General features: G+C 37.5%; 1 protein-coding gene across 2 annotated transcripts in view; it reads right to left on the bottom strand.

Moving 5' to 3' along the window:
- Window positions 1–3,510: 3,510 nt before the first annotated feature.
- Window positions 3,511–15,062, bottom strand: part of GMFB (glia maturation factor beta) — a 17,113-nt gene continuing 5,561 nt past the window's right edge. Inside the window, exons 2-7 of one of the 2 annotated variants that reach the window (XM_006096956.3) lie at window positions 14,473–14,569; window positions 12,597–12,646; window positions 11,719–11,768; window positions 11,145–11,230; window positions 9,674–9,747; window positions 3,511–7,204 (exon numbers count right to left, since the gene is read on the bottom strand). In XM_006096956.3, the coding sequence (XP_006097018.1) occupies window positions 7,133–7,204; window positions 9,674–9,747; window positions 11,145–11,230; window positions 11,719–11,768; window positions 12,597–12,646; window positions 14,473–14,569 (429 nt within the window). In that variant the 3' untranslated portion in view covers window positions 3,511–7,132. The remainder of the gene's footprint in view (window positions 7,205–9,673; window positions 9,748–11,144; window positions 11,231–11,718; window positions 11,769–12,596; window positions 12,647–14,472; window positions 14,570–15,062) is intronic. The other variant, XM_006096957.3, reaches the window with a different exon arrangement.

Here is a 15,062-nt window from a genome sequence, read left to right as displayed (position 1 = left end):
AGTTTAGCATGTGCTGAGTGGGAGAAGAGGCTGGAAGCAAATATGAGATTTTAAATGAGCAGAAAAGGCACTCTTAACAACCATGCAACTGAAATATTATGAAAATAGTATAACATCAAGGAAGCTTTCTAACCAGAGGAAAAAAGAGAGGTTGACAAAGAAGAGAGATAGTTTTTTAAAAACCACCAAAAATTGTTAGACTATTCCATTTGAGTGTCCTTTATCAGACCAGTTACATAAATTAGAAAAATATCAGATGGTGGTAAGTACTGTGCAGAGAATTAACACAGAGGTGACATGATGGTGAATATGTTGTTACTTTAGGATAGATGATCAGAGAAAGCCTCTGTGACAGGCAACATTTAAGCTTTCAGAATGGATCCAGCCAGAATATGGGGAGAGAGGGAAAGTGGGTAATCTTCCCAGGAGGAAGCTACAGCTAGTGAGAAGGCCTGAGCTTGTGTGGTTGAGGAGCAGAAATAAGCCCAGCCTGGCTCAGGTGTCGCGGGCTAAGAGAATACGGCAAAATGAGATCAGAGAGGTACGCAGGGCCCAGATCTGAGAGCTGACCCTGATGGCAGAGAGAGCGACATGTACCCTCCCCCATGGCAGCAAGGCAAAATGCATGTTTCCTATGGGCCAGACACGGACCCTGCTCAAGACGCCAGCCTGGAGAAGCAAGGGGACTATGACATAGAGCTGACTACTAGAGCCAAGAGCTGGGAGGGGTAGTTGTAAAGCTATTAGCCAGAGGAGCAATGGCCCAAGTAAAGGGATCTGTAGCCAAGTCCCCTGAGGGGGGACTGGGCAAGGAACTCACCAAAGTTCTCCATGGGGGAAAGAGTTGGCATTTAACACTGGCCACACCCCTGAGGGCACCCACTCCAGGTTAGTCCGTCTTTTTCTGCTCCCTTACATTGTGCCTCCTTTGGCCTCCCTACTGGAGCAAGGCAGAGCAATCAAGCACAGAAACACCTCTCCCCATAGAGGGTTTCCCCAGCCTACAGCATACTTGAAGGAGGTGAAGTGGGGGGAAGAGGGGTGGAGGGAGGGAGCTTTAAAGAAAATAAGATGCTGAAGTTTTTGACATTCAACTAGACTGGAATTCTTATTACCTGAAAAAATGAACGTGATTCCATAATTCTTAAGAGAGACCAGAAAAATGGCAGGGCCCAAGAATTTCTCCAGACACACGGAGATAACCAAAAATATCAAAATGAATTTCTTGGGGTGGTACAATTTTTCTTCCCTTTGCTTATTTATAATTCCTAGTTCTTCTCTGATATTAGTTCTTTAATAAAAGTTTGTGGGTTTTTGAAGAAAGTACTATACTTAGTCCAACAGACTTCCTGGTTTCAATGGCACTGGAGATGATTTTTGGAGCTTGGTTTTGGCAGGCTGCAGCAGCATGGGAATGAGCCCAGGGCATGTTTGTGCAAAAGGTGGTTCAGTTAGGCTGGAGTTAGTGTAAATGTAGGAATAGTGGCAGATGAAACCAGAGGTAGCACTACTTAGGTACTTTTGTATGCATGTTAACAGATATGTCCATATGTATCAACTTAAGGAATGGAGGGTTTCTGGTAACGAGAGACATGTAGTTACCCAGAAAGAACTGACCCTCTAGGCCTCAGAAAGATGGGACTCTGAAGAGTGGCCCTGGACCCAAGCAGGCACTAGGAACCTAACAGGCGGAGTGTCTCTTCAGTGTGGGCTCACGGTTCAGCCATCTCTGCTTGCCTGCTTCATGCTATAGTGTCCAGCTGGCAGCATCCTCCCTCTGCTCCGTAGGCTGCACTTGGCCTCGGCTCCATCTAATGGCATTCTTCCAAGTTCAGCTCCCACTGCTAACTGCCTCATTCAAGAGAATGAGATCATCTCCCCAGAGTCAGGAATTGAAGGTACTTTATAGTTACAGACTAGCCCAGCTCATTTCTGGTACCAGTCAGACAACATCATACAGGCAGGCTGCCCTTGGGTTTAACAGGCAGAGCTGGAAGCGAGCAATCATGTGTGTATTAAGGGTGGGGAGAGGGTTGAGGACAGGAAAGCACATCCATTTGGGACAAATAACAGCTGCCTAAAGACTTGCCCCTTCAGCAAGCAGTGGCTGGGGCATTTCTACCTAACAAAGGGCTGTGGCCTGTTTGGGCTTGGCTTCTGCATTACAGGTAAGGAATTGGCCAAAATATGGAGGACCTCACATTCCAGGGTAAGAGAATCTATACTTAGCTGTGTAGGTAACAGAGACTAGAAGTCACACACACGCACACACTCTTCTCTCTCTCACTCACAGTCTGGGCACTACAGGGTGGCTTCTGGATGCAACCCTGGCATTCAGCCTTTTCTCTCCTCTAATTAGAAAAGAGGGTTAAGAGGGTTACCTCAGTAGGGAGCTTTCATGTAGCCTATGAGCAGATGTCGAGTAAAGATTAGAGAACTGTGTGAAACCTCCCTGATGCTCAGCAGTTAGATCTTAATCTAATTGGCTCCCCAACATAACTAAAAATATACTGTACTAGGATACCATTTCCACTCAGGGCGTGCCCTTATGCAAATGAGAGTGGGTCCATGCTATGAGGTTAGTGGTCACAAATGTGCTTTGCTGCTGAAAAGTGAAAAGGGCCAAAAGACAAGGAAGGTGAAAAAAATTAGGGGCTGGCCAAGTAGCCGAATTTGAAAAATAAGGAAGACACGTTTCCCTGTGGCCAAATCTCCTAGTGAGATTCTCAAAGATGGTAAGGCATAAACCACTCCTTTCACAACCATAAATATACTGTGAGTACTACCACATATTCAATCAAAAGATGTATATGTAAGTACTGGTGAGTTTTATTCATTCAATAGATACCTATGAAACACATACCAGGTAGAATAATATATCATAAAGGCAGGACGGGTTTTCAATGAATGGTTAATAAACAGTGATAAACTATACTCAATAAAAGAAACTTTATTTTGATTTTTTAGGACGTACACAGTGCCTCCAACATCTAATTTTCCCTTTGAAAGCCAAAGTTCATCATTTGAAATAAACTCCTCAGCTGCTACAAAGAAATAATTTTAGTATCAGACCAAGTTTTAGAAAAGTTTATAATCTCACTAGAGGCCCAGTGCACAAATTTGTGCACAGGCGGGGTCCCTCGGCCTGGCCAGCAATCGGGGCGATGGGTGGGGGGGGCGGGGCGCCGGCTAGGGGGAGGGACCATGGGAGGTTAGCTGTGGGAGCACACTGACCACCTGGGGGCAGCTCCTGCATTGAGCGTTTGCCCCCTCATGGTCAGTGTGCATCATGTTGACCGGTCATTCATTGCTTAGGCTTTTATATATATAGATTACGTTTTCCCTCTCTCAATCCTATACTGCCAAGTGATTCCCATTTATTTTCCCCTCTCAGGTTTTCAGAATAAACTGCTATATCTGTGTGGCTCACACAAATGCCATAACTGCGCCAGGCAGGTAACAGTAACTGCAAAGGGAAGAGGAGGCGAGTAAAAAATGAAAAGCTAGAAGTCCTTTCATGTTAACATTTTATTTAAACCAGTACAAGCACCATGCTTAACAGAAGACTGTCCAAAATAAACATGCAATATGAACTAGCAGAGACTGAAACCACAGCTTAAGAAGCTGTGCCAGTTCTTGATTTTGTTAAACGATGACAGAGAACTGTTAAAATTCACAAGACTAAACCATTACTGTTTCAAGCCTCCTGAATGAGATTTATATTGGACCATCAAAGTCAGCGGGAACCGCCCTGGCATGTTAGTGATCTCAAATAATATTCAAGTAATTATATGTATACGAACTATATTCCAAACAAGCAAGAAAACAGTTTCCATCATAATCATAATGTAGTTGTTTTAAATATTACAGGAACATGATTACTGATTTGAAATGTCAAATGGCATAAGAGGAAACAAATTTCAACTTGGGACCACTGGTTTTAAGTGGTCTAAGGTTTACATTCTTCCAGAAATACAAAATAAGATTTGTCCAGAAATGTGTGAGACATGTCTTCACATAAGTATTAAAGGCTCAAATTCTATAGATTCCAGTATTATCAGTCTTTGAACAAATAGGGAAAGCAACCATACTAAGAATATCTGAATTGATAAAATATGAGTTACTCTCTGCTTCCAAGAAATATCAGCATTTAAACCCTTATGAAAATATCTATTCACCACCAGTCCACATTATGGATTAATGACTGCTCAGGTTTTAAAGTAGTCCAAACATTTTTTTTAAGTATACCTTCATTACTAGCTATATGGGTAGGGTAGAAAGACAGCCAAATTTAATTTGGCAATAAACTCCTCTAACAGGAAATTTTTAGTTAAAGTGTCAGACCAGGATACAATTTATGGCTACGTTTGACTTCTGAAAATAGGAGGTAAAAAGGGAGAGAAAAGTGCTGACAGACATTATGCTACAAAGATTATTTAGTAATGAAGATAAAAAATTTAGCAATACCCTCTTAAACAAGAGTATGTTTAATTGCACTATTTAGTAAACTTTTTAGAAACAGACAATTTGAACACTTATTTTAGAAGTCAATTAAACAAACACAGTCAGTCAACCAACTTTTTTTCCTAACATAACTGCTTCAGTACCAGAACAAACTGATTACTATCAAAACTCTGGTGTTTTGGAATTTCAGCATAGTAACCTGAGAACAGTTTTCTTCATGTCAGTTCTGTTGCCACAAAAGCCATACTAAAAATGTGCTATAATTACTAGCTGGTTCTATTTTGACAACATTAGATGCTAAGCAGGACATACGCAAGGCCAACAATTTCAAAACTGATGCTAATTTAGAAGACCATGCAGGAGGTTCCAAGGGGAAAAAAAAACTGCTACCAAAAAGGAAAGATTAAGATTTAAGGCTGATGGGAATGGCTGTACCAGAAAGTTATGGAATGTAAAAACTGGACTTATGAGATCTGGAGTTACTATTTGAGAGAGGGCAGAAAAAGAGATCAAATAAGAAATGTACTTGTAAAGAACAATGCAAAATTTGGTTAGATGGAAGAGAAATGTATATAAACATCTGAGAACATTCTAGAGCATGGGATTTGTCAATCTCCCTACAGGACAGAGCGAGTAAAAAATGTTCTACTGATCCCCTAACCTTGATCTATTGTCTTGCAAATACATGTTATTGATAAGAAGCAGACAAGCTCAAAATAACATGGTTTATCACAGTTCTTTGCCCCTTTTAGAAAACAGGAGAACTAAGAGTTCTGCACATGGAGGTCAATATTATCTGACATGATGAGGACTTTCAAAACTAAAGTGAGCAAGACAAAATAAGGAACTGAATTGAAAAATACATTCTTGCAGCACTAGTTTCTCTTATTGCTGAGAAACAGATGAAACAAATCTAATTTCTTTCATTCAACATATTAAAAACACTCTTGGATTACATTAAATTCACTTGGATTACATTTGCATTTCTGCAGAATTATAAGCGTTATTCTCCAATATCAAAATAGCTGTTTAAAGAATTCTTAAAATTCCTGGGTAATGTTCTCTCCCTGGAAATTGGAATAAAAAATCCTTCTCATTCATTAACCACAACAAATACCCACTCTAGTACTTCCTCATTTCCAACTAACTTCCTATTGCTTCCTATTTCTAGATTAGTGAAGCCAAACAGTGTTGGGAACAGAAGATGCTCTATTCAATATTATGAAAATTCCAACTATCTTTGCCTCTTTGTTAAAGTTGGCACAGAAACCTCAAAACAAAAAATGCAAAGAACATATGAGTGGAAAATATGCCAACATAAAAAATGCCTTTGCTAGTTTTAAAATGACTAAAATATTCTTAATATAAGAATTCACTCACCAAATTTGGTTAGTCTTTAGTCTCAAAACCTTTTATCAAATTAATGTTAAACAGTTGCTTATTTGCTTTTACATTTTTAAAGCACACTATATATTAGAATTCTTGCTCTATGCCAAGGATGCCATCATCTAACAAGACAGGTGTCCAATTTAGAATATTTTCTGAAATTTAGGATATAAAATGCAATTTCTATTGATGTGCTAATGTTATGGCCAAGGTTTTAAGACAAGTAAGTCTTTTCAATGGCACAAAATTAATCACAAATATGCCCAAATTTATTACTCTCAACTGCCATATATTCATCAATGCAAGTGGACAGTTGGAATTTCAATTTAAAAATATGAAGTTGATCTTTTACAAATTTCAGATACACACATTAGAAAATTGTTTTACTTGGACCCTTTACAAAAGTATTAATTTCACCAAATCCAGAATACTGGCAGTGTAAAAGTCTTAAACTAACTTTAAAGCTAACAAATCAAAGGCACAGTACTAACCAATTTAAAATAACTAGTTTTCACAGGACAACATTGAGATGCTTTGTAAATAAGATGTTATTAATCTAGATTCAAACTCTCTAGAAAGGACACAACCAAGAATGAAGCCCTTGATTAGTTACAACCCATCAATTCCTAAGATGTTATTTTCCATAAGAATAGACAAAATTATTATAAAATCTAACTCCCAGACCTTAAGAATGAGTGATTGATAAACAAAGTTTCTGGACTTGATTAAAAAGGAGAAAGGAAATCAAAGAAGGGATAGAATTAATGAAAAATGTAGCTGTAATGCAGGTTACACTATAGTAAATTATTACTCATGGCTCAAAATTGGGTCACTCAAGTCTTTTACCCCAAATTAATTTCAACTTTTTGACAAGAGATAATATGCTATTTTCCAATAGCATATTTTCCAGTAGATAAACTGCTAATATCCAGTATTTGTCAAAAGGAGGCAACTGCTGTCTATCACAATACCCAATTTCCGATGGTGTCTGCAAATAGTAACAAATTCTGAACCGTAAGTTATAGAAATTGGTCACAAGAGTGCAAAAGGTCCCTGGAGAGTAGTCCATCTAACAATTACAAATATAGGGAAACATTTTACAAAATTTCATTACTATGAAGATGATTTCCTCTTTGCTCAAACTTTGAACAAATGAGGAATTTTTCTTTACTGCAGGAAACAAACTGTAAGTAACAGTGCATTTTAGGCATAAATAAGTATTTATGTCTGGCTCCAGTATGGTCAGGTTAATACATAAATACTTTAGAAACAGAACTTCACATTAATGGAAAAATCCAAGTTTCTCACGTAACCATTCTTCAGTTAGGTCTTCAGTATTTCTTATTTCAAATACCTTAAAAAACAACAACAACAACTTAGGTTATATGCTGATACTCTCAAAAAAAAAAAAAATCAAACACATTAAATACCAGGTTCTCCTTCCTTTGATATTGATCATGACTTAATCTGTATAAATTAGATATTCCATCTGGGAGGTGCTTTACTTTTTTTAAATACTAAGTACTCAGTTACCAAAGTTTAGCAATTAAGATGGCATAAAACCAAAACTCTCTTACAAGTGAGCAATTCTGTAAATCCTACCCACTAAAAGAGACAACCCAAATAAATCAGTCTGGTTAGGAGCTAAATAAAAGAACATATGCTAGTCCTCCATAATTGGAGGAAATGGCTTAGATTGCATTGATAAAGATGGACTGGCCACAAATCTCCAGCAAGAATCTGCATACACACAGGCCCAGAAAGTGTAATGGCTATAGAGAGAAAATGTAAATACAGCAGAGAGAATGGGATTTGAGGCCAGATGTGGGTTTGAGTCCTAGTTCTGTCATTTATTATTAAGCAACCCTGGACAAGTCATTCATCCTCTGAACCTGTTTTCCCATCTACAGAACAGGAATAGCACCATCAACCTCACAAGGCTGTGGTGAGGATTCAAAGGGATTATTTGTAAAAGTAATTTGTAAATTGCAATGCCTTAATTCAGCACTTTAGGTCACACCCAGGATTAGAATAGACTTGAGGCTATTAACAGAGCTCCTTCTTAACCACCCAAGCTCCTACAGCAACTCCACGGAATTCCTATGGTACAAATGAGGAAAGGTAGTGTCTATACCTGGTATATTGGTGGTACCAATGGCAAGCATATATGGGCTAAAGGGAAAAAGTGGAACGCACTTAAAGACATTCCCTGGATTGATGATTAAGCACCCAACGAGAAAACACTGATGCTGTCCTTAAAATATAACCTGAGCCCTGGGGGTGTGGCTCAGTTGGTTGAGCATCAAGAGGTCACCAGTTCAATTCCTGTTCAGGGCACATACCCAGATTGTGGGTACGATCCTCCAGTCAGGGTGTGTGCAGGAGGCAACTGATATGTTTCTCTCTCACATCAATTTTTTTTTCCTCTCTCCCCCTTCCTTTCTCTCTAAAATCAATAAAAACATTTAAAAACAAACAACACCCTGGCCAGTGTGGCTCAATTGGCTGGGTATGGTTCTGTGCACCAGGGGGTTGTTGGTTTGATTTCTGGTCAGGGCACATGCCCAGGTTTCAGGTCCCAGTTCCATCCCCAGTGAGGGTGTGTGTGTGCTCATGAGGGGGTTGGGAACAGCCAATGGATATTTCGCTTTCTCATCAGTTTCTCTCTCCTTCTCTCTTCCTCTCTCTAAAAATCAGTAAAATTCTTTTTAAAAAACCTGAAAGGAAATATTATTTAATACTATCTCAATGTTGTAATATTCTATTTCAAAATCTAAAATGTATAAACTACTTTTTCAACTCAAACTAATATGTGGAAGTTACAAGTGTAAGAGCAAGTACCCTTCTTACCTCTAACCTTCAAAACTGCCATAAGACAATGAGGACATAATAAATCCTAAAACAAGTGTCTCATATAGAACAGAATGTTCTAGCTTAATAAAGCTACTAATAAGCATTCTTTAGATTTGGAAGCAATATAGTTAACTGCATATGAATTCCTGCATAGAATCTGGTTCGTTCAGTCTATGGTAAGGTTTCAATGCTGACTTTTATCTATTAGAAATTATATTATGGAAGATGAAGAAATCTCAATAGATTGAATAGTTACAGTGGCTTTTCTAAAACTGCCTACATTTTTAATGTGATTTCTTCTGATGAACTTATAATTCCCATTCAAAAACACACATCTGGTTCAAATTTCTATCATTCTATTTTCAGCTAATAAAAAGCTTTAACTAATTTGCTGCTCTGTTCTAAATAATGTTCAATTTCATAAAAATACTTCACTCTTCAGATTATTTTATGGCTCTGTATAGTCCCCCCTATCTTCAGGTTATGACCTGACTCCCAATGGATTGCCTGAAACTGCGGATACCATGGAGTCCTATATATACTATGCTTTTTCCTATGCATATACCTTTTCACTTAAAGAAAGCACTTTACAGCTTCTCTTTGGCATAGCTGAATTTCCAGCATCATTACCCTTGTACTTTGGGGCCATCAGTAAGTAAAATAAGGGTTACCTGAACACAAGCACTATGATACCTGGACAGTGACCTCATAACTGAGACACATACTCAGTGACTAACAGGCAACTAACACTGTGTTCACTAGACAGAGGGATGACTCATGTGCCGGGCAGGACAAAGATTTCATCATGCTACTCAGAATCATGTGCAATTTAAAACTTACAAATTGTTTAATTCTGGAATTTTTGAACTATGGTTGACCACAGGTAACTGGAACCGTGGATGAAGAGAAGGGAACTACTGTATTCTAAGTGAAAATACTGTCTCAATTAGCAGGTAAATATAAATCCCACCTTGGTTAGTTCAGCTGTTTGGACTAGCTTATTCTTACTCCCAGCATACATCATTTGTTGTTCAGGCTTACATCCTGGAAAGGAGAGATTTGTGTAGAATTAAGACTTAGATTTTGACAAAGCAATGGGTTTTCATTATTTGCTTTTTTAAAAATGACACATTTAGGGTTTCTTATTCTTTCGAGTTTATAAAAACTTCAGTTTAAATGTGATTCTGAGACTTACTTGCATACTGTACAAAGAGACACAGCTAAATTACAAATAAATAAGCTTTAGGTCAGCAAAAATAAATGAGGCTAGAACTCTGCAGATCTTGACTTTTAAATCCTTGCAAACACTTAAAAACTTGTTAGCACTTCCTTAATTTTGACTTTAAATATCAAATTCAATTTTATTGATGTCTAACACAGATAAGGTTTTGGGATGGTGAGGGGTCAGTGGGAGAGATCTGCCCTGAAGAAAATTTAGTTTGATTACATATTAAGTTAAAAATATACTACAATGTATTTTAAGTGCTAAGTAAATGACATAAATAGTAAAATTTAGAAAAGAGTTCAAGGAGAGATTTTACTGTGGACTTGAACGTGGTACTTGTGAGACTTCTGGTGATAGATACCTTAAATACCAACAAGCCATTTTAATATCCAAGGTAAGCTACTCTGGGACTATTATCAAGATTATAGACATACTAGAGGCCCACTGCACGAAAATCGTGCGGGGGGGGTGGGGGGGGGGAGGGGCGGGGGCGGGTTGGGTCCCTCAGCCCAGCCTGCACCCTCTCGCAGTCCGGGAGCCCTCTGGGGATGTCCGACTGACGGCTTAGGCCCACTCCCCTAAGCCGTCAGTCAGACATTCTTAGTGCTGCCCCAGAGGTGGAAGAGGCTCCTGCCACCCCCGCTGCACTTGCCAGCCATAAGCCCAGCTTCTGGCTGAGCAGCGTTCCCCTGTGGGAGTGCACTGACCACCAGGGGGCAGCTCCTGCGTTTAGTGCACATCATAGCAACTGGTCAACTGGTCGTTCAGCTGTTCAGTTGATTTGCATATTAGCCTTTTATTAATATAGGATTATGGGCAACTACCATTTTAAAGATAAACATAAATATATATATCATTATTACACACAAAATTCACATACTTATAAAAATATTTTAAATATAGGAGAAAATGTACTTTTGATATTTTAAAATGTTATTACATTTCAAATTCCTTAAAATGTGTGTATGATCTAACCTAACAATGATACTTCTAGGATTTTATTCAAGGAAAATAATTAAGTTCTAACACATGATGGTTTATAGTAACTTATTTCTAGGGACACATTTACATGTGCACGTGTGCACACACACAACTCAATTTAGGTTTACTCGACACTTTTCTTCTTTAAAACAAGCATACAATTTGTCCAATATTAAAAAAAATGTTTTATATTAGATCAGAAACAAATATGCACTATTTAAAAAAATTCACTTACCAACAGGACTTGAGAAAATAAAACACAGAGGATATGAAACTCTTCCATCATCATGTTGATATTTGTAACTATAGACTATGAAGGTTTTTCTCAAGTTAAAGAAACTAAAATTACTGCTCTATGAGACAAGTAATTACCAACAAAGTTCTGAAATACACACCTGGGGAGCTAGTGAGTGGTAAATTTCTAACATACCCATTTAGGCCACACTTTCACTATTCATTATCTTTCCACAAATTTATAAATAGGCCCCATGATAAGTTATAAAATCATATAATCTCTCAAAAATAAATGTATTAAAAGTATGAATTTTATATGGATTTTTTTCTTTCTCATTTTTATTATAAATACATAATAAATGGAATTAAAAAAAATAATTCATCCCACTAATATATACCAACTTTTCACTTTTCTTGGTCCAATATGTGCATATATATTTTAATTTGATTGTGATCATGGTGTAGAAGAAAATTTTATAAAATACGTCTTCTAAAAGTTGAAAAATTAAACGTCATAAATGAAATTCTGGCCACTAAAGAAAACAAATTTCTTTAAAGAAGTAAGAAAAGGATATCGAGGTTGTCGTTCAGGTAGTTCATCTTTAAGTTCATCCGGTGAAATGCCCTGGCATAATAGAGAAAAACAACTTTTAAACAATTTTTTACCTATATCCTTAAGATATATACCAAGTACCCATTCTACCAATAAGTATAAATACCTAACCATACACCACAACATAAAATTTTATTTTATTAAGTTGCACACAAGCTGAGGTTCCTGAATCCTCAATCTAAAGAAAGCCCACTCGGTTTAGTTGTTTATTCACTAAACATTGGGCTGAGAGGCACAGTAGTCTATGCTCATGTTCCAATTGTCAGAAAACAGTGAGATAAGCCAACCTCTCAGGAGAAACAACATATCTGAATTAGGGGGGTAGGAAGGAGTTAATTTCTTATTTTTGATTGATTTGAGAGAGAAAGGAAGAGAGAGAGAAGAAGAGAGAGAGATTGATTTTGTTGTCCCACTTATTTATGCATTCATTGGTTGTTTCTTGTATGTGCTCTGACAGAATCAGACCCGAAACCTTGGCTTATGGGGACGACGCTCTAATCAACTGAGCTACTCGGCCAGGGCCAAAATTAATTTCTTTTCACTCTAAATTACTTAATTTGACAAACTAAATATTTAGGTTATACGGCCAAGCAATTTAGAAGCAAGTTATAAAGTTGACTCAGTAATTATTGGATATATAGCCCTAATTCTACCACTAGTTAGACTGATTCATTGTTTTAAAGGTGATTAAATTACACAATAATTAGCACATGTTTTTCATGCATAATAAGCATATATTTAAAGGTGTAGAACTCATTTTAGAAGTACATGTAACTAATATAACATCTTTTGGGCTATAATTGCTTAACTATAAAACTGTATTTAGTTGATTAAACAAACCTCAAGCTCTTCATCCAGTACCACCAGGCGTTTATCCTTATCAATCTTCACTAAAATAAAAATATAGTATGAGTGAACTGTGATTCTAATGTGACCTTAACCTACCCAACCCCAGAGTCTCAGCCCCTTTTTTTGGAATCTAAAATTAAAACATCAAGAAACACAAGCATAAGAAAAGTCATTCTGAGTTTTAGTTCATGGTCAATTAGCTAGCTTAGCTTTTCAAGTAGTCAATAGTTAGAAGTTTTTACCCATAATTCCCCACACTTACTTTGCTTATTTAGAACTTTATGTCAACTCCTTACATTTACTATGTATACAGAGAACTTTGTAACTCAAATGCAACTTCCTATATAATAAGGAAAGGTCTGAAAGGGTGATTGTGACTGAGACTGGTCTATGTACCATGGTTAGAACCGTAAGGAGAAAGTAAGCCAGGAGTCAGGACGGAACAACCGTCAGATTCCCAGCTTCTCGAGTCAGGGTTTCATGGCGCGATATGAGTACAGGATTCTAAGAAAGTGACTTACAAATAACAGTGATATCTATATTCAATTATATGTAACATAATCCAATGCCAAGTTAAAATGTGTTTAGATCATTTATACCTGTTCTTTCCTACCACTCTGAAAAGCTGGTCATTTTTGGTTTTGCACTAATTTCACAGTAAATCCTGTGAGATGCAGTATGATCTCAAATAGCTTTACCTTTCTGTGGCAAGATGGCACTGTGTTAAGGTCTGTATTTCTATGTTGTAGTGTTTATTCGTAATAGAACAAACTGTCACCACCTCATTAATTCACATCTGCCAGATGCATCTCTGTTAAACATCATCTATACCAGGGGTGGGCAAACTTTTTGACTCGAGGGCCACAATGGGTTCTTAAACTGGACCGGAGGGCCGGAACAAAAGCATGGATGGAGTGTTTGTGTGAACTAATATAAATTCAAAGTAAACATCATTACATAAAAGGCTACGGTCTTTTTTTTTTTTTTTTAGAACAAACTGTCACCACCTCATTAATTCACATCTGCCAGATGCAGCTCTGTTAAACATCGTCTATACACTTTTACATTTTACCCCCTTCCTTCATCTTTCTAAATTACTACTCAGATTAAATATTACCTAAGAATATAAAAGAAATCTGCATAACATCAGATACAGAATACAGTGGGAGAGGAAATATTCATATTATTCTTTCCATTGTCCGAAGTCAGTAAAGCTTCAACTCAAATGCATGAAACTAGAGTTTGCATCTAAAATTGAAATAAGGGTGCAAATCACTTTGAACACAAAGCTGAACTTTATTTACCATTTTAGATGTAGGCAAAGGTTTCTGTTTGAGGATGAATGGCCAGGCTATTTTTAGTCCCCTGAGAAGTTAAAAGAGATGCATGGGTCACTAAAAATGACCAAGTGACCAAGAAGATAATCTCCAACACTGTGTAGGTAGCAGAGGGGGAAGTAGAATACTGCACCTCTGTTTTGTGATATTAGCTGTTACTTTTTTTTGAAATATGTTTTTATTGCTTTCAGAGAGGAAGGGAGGGGGGGGAGAGAGAGGTAGAAACCTCAATGATGAGAGAGAATCATTGATCGCTGCTTCCTGCATGCCCTACACCGGGGACCGAGTCCACAAGCCTGGCATGTGCCCTTGACTGGAATCAAACCTGAGACCTTTCAGTCCGCAGGCTGGTGCTCTATCCACTGAGCCTAACCAGCTAGGGCTGTTACTTATTTTTCAATCTGATCTAAAAGGGGAAGGGTTAAAACAGGACGAGTTAAATTACTTTTTAAACGTTCCGTTTATTCAATGTAGCTGTAAGATAAAAACAAACTAATACCATGTAACTGAAGCAATCACTTTTAGCTTACTTATAATGGCAGCATTGTTTGTTTCTTTGCGAAAACGAAACTTTCTCAGTTTTTCCACTAAATCTTCAGCAACATCACAAACCACCAAAGACTCACTCTAGAAAAGAAAGAAAAAAAATCACGTATAAAATGCCATGGTTTCAATATACGTATATGTTAAAAGTTATAAAACCTGTACCTTAAAAAGGTATATTGACATCTACAAATGTCACAATTATGTGAAAGCATTAACATGAAACACATGAACACTTAAAGAGCTTTTGAATCTACCAACCTTTGTATCTACATTAATTACACACATTTGTTCATTTTATATGTATATTTTAACTTTCTCTTTAGCTAATAAATATCTCAAAGAACTAAACATATATTAATGTGCAATTTTATCAGATCTATAGAGGAAGGGAAGAATGTGGGGGAAAGTACAGAAAGGAAGAGGATAATCATCTTATTTGTACTTATAAATTAACTAGAAGGCCGGGTGCATGATTTAATGAAGGGTGCAGCCCTCACATTAATGGAGGGGGTGTCCCTCAGCCCAGCCTGCACCCTCTTCCAATCCTGGGACCCTCAGGGTATGTCCAACTGCC

This window comes from Myotis lucifugus, unplaced genomic scaffold (assembly GCF_000147115.1).
Source record: "Myotis lucifugus unplaced genomic scaffold, Myoluc2.0 scaffold_191, whole genome shotgun sequence".
Taxonomy (NCBI): Eukaryota; Metazoa; Chordata; class Mammalia; order Chiroptera; family Vespertilionidae; genus Myotis; species Myotis lucifugus.
This window is presented reverse-complemented; position numbering and strand designations above follow the sequence as displayed.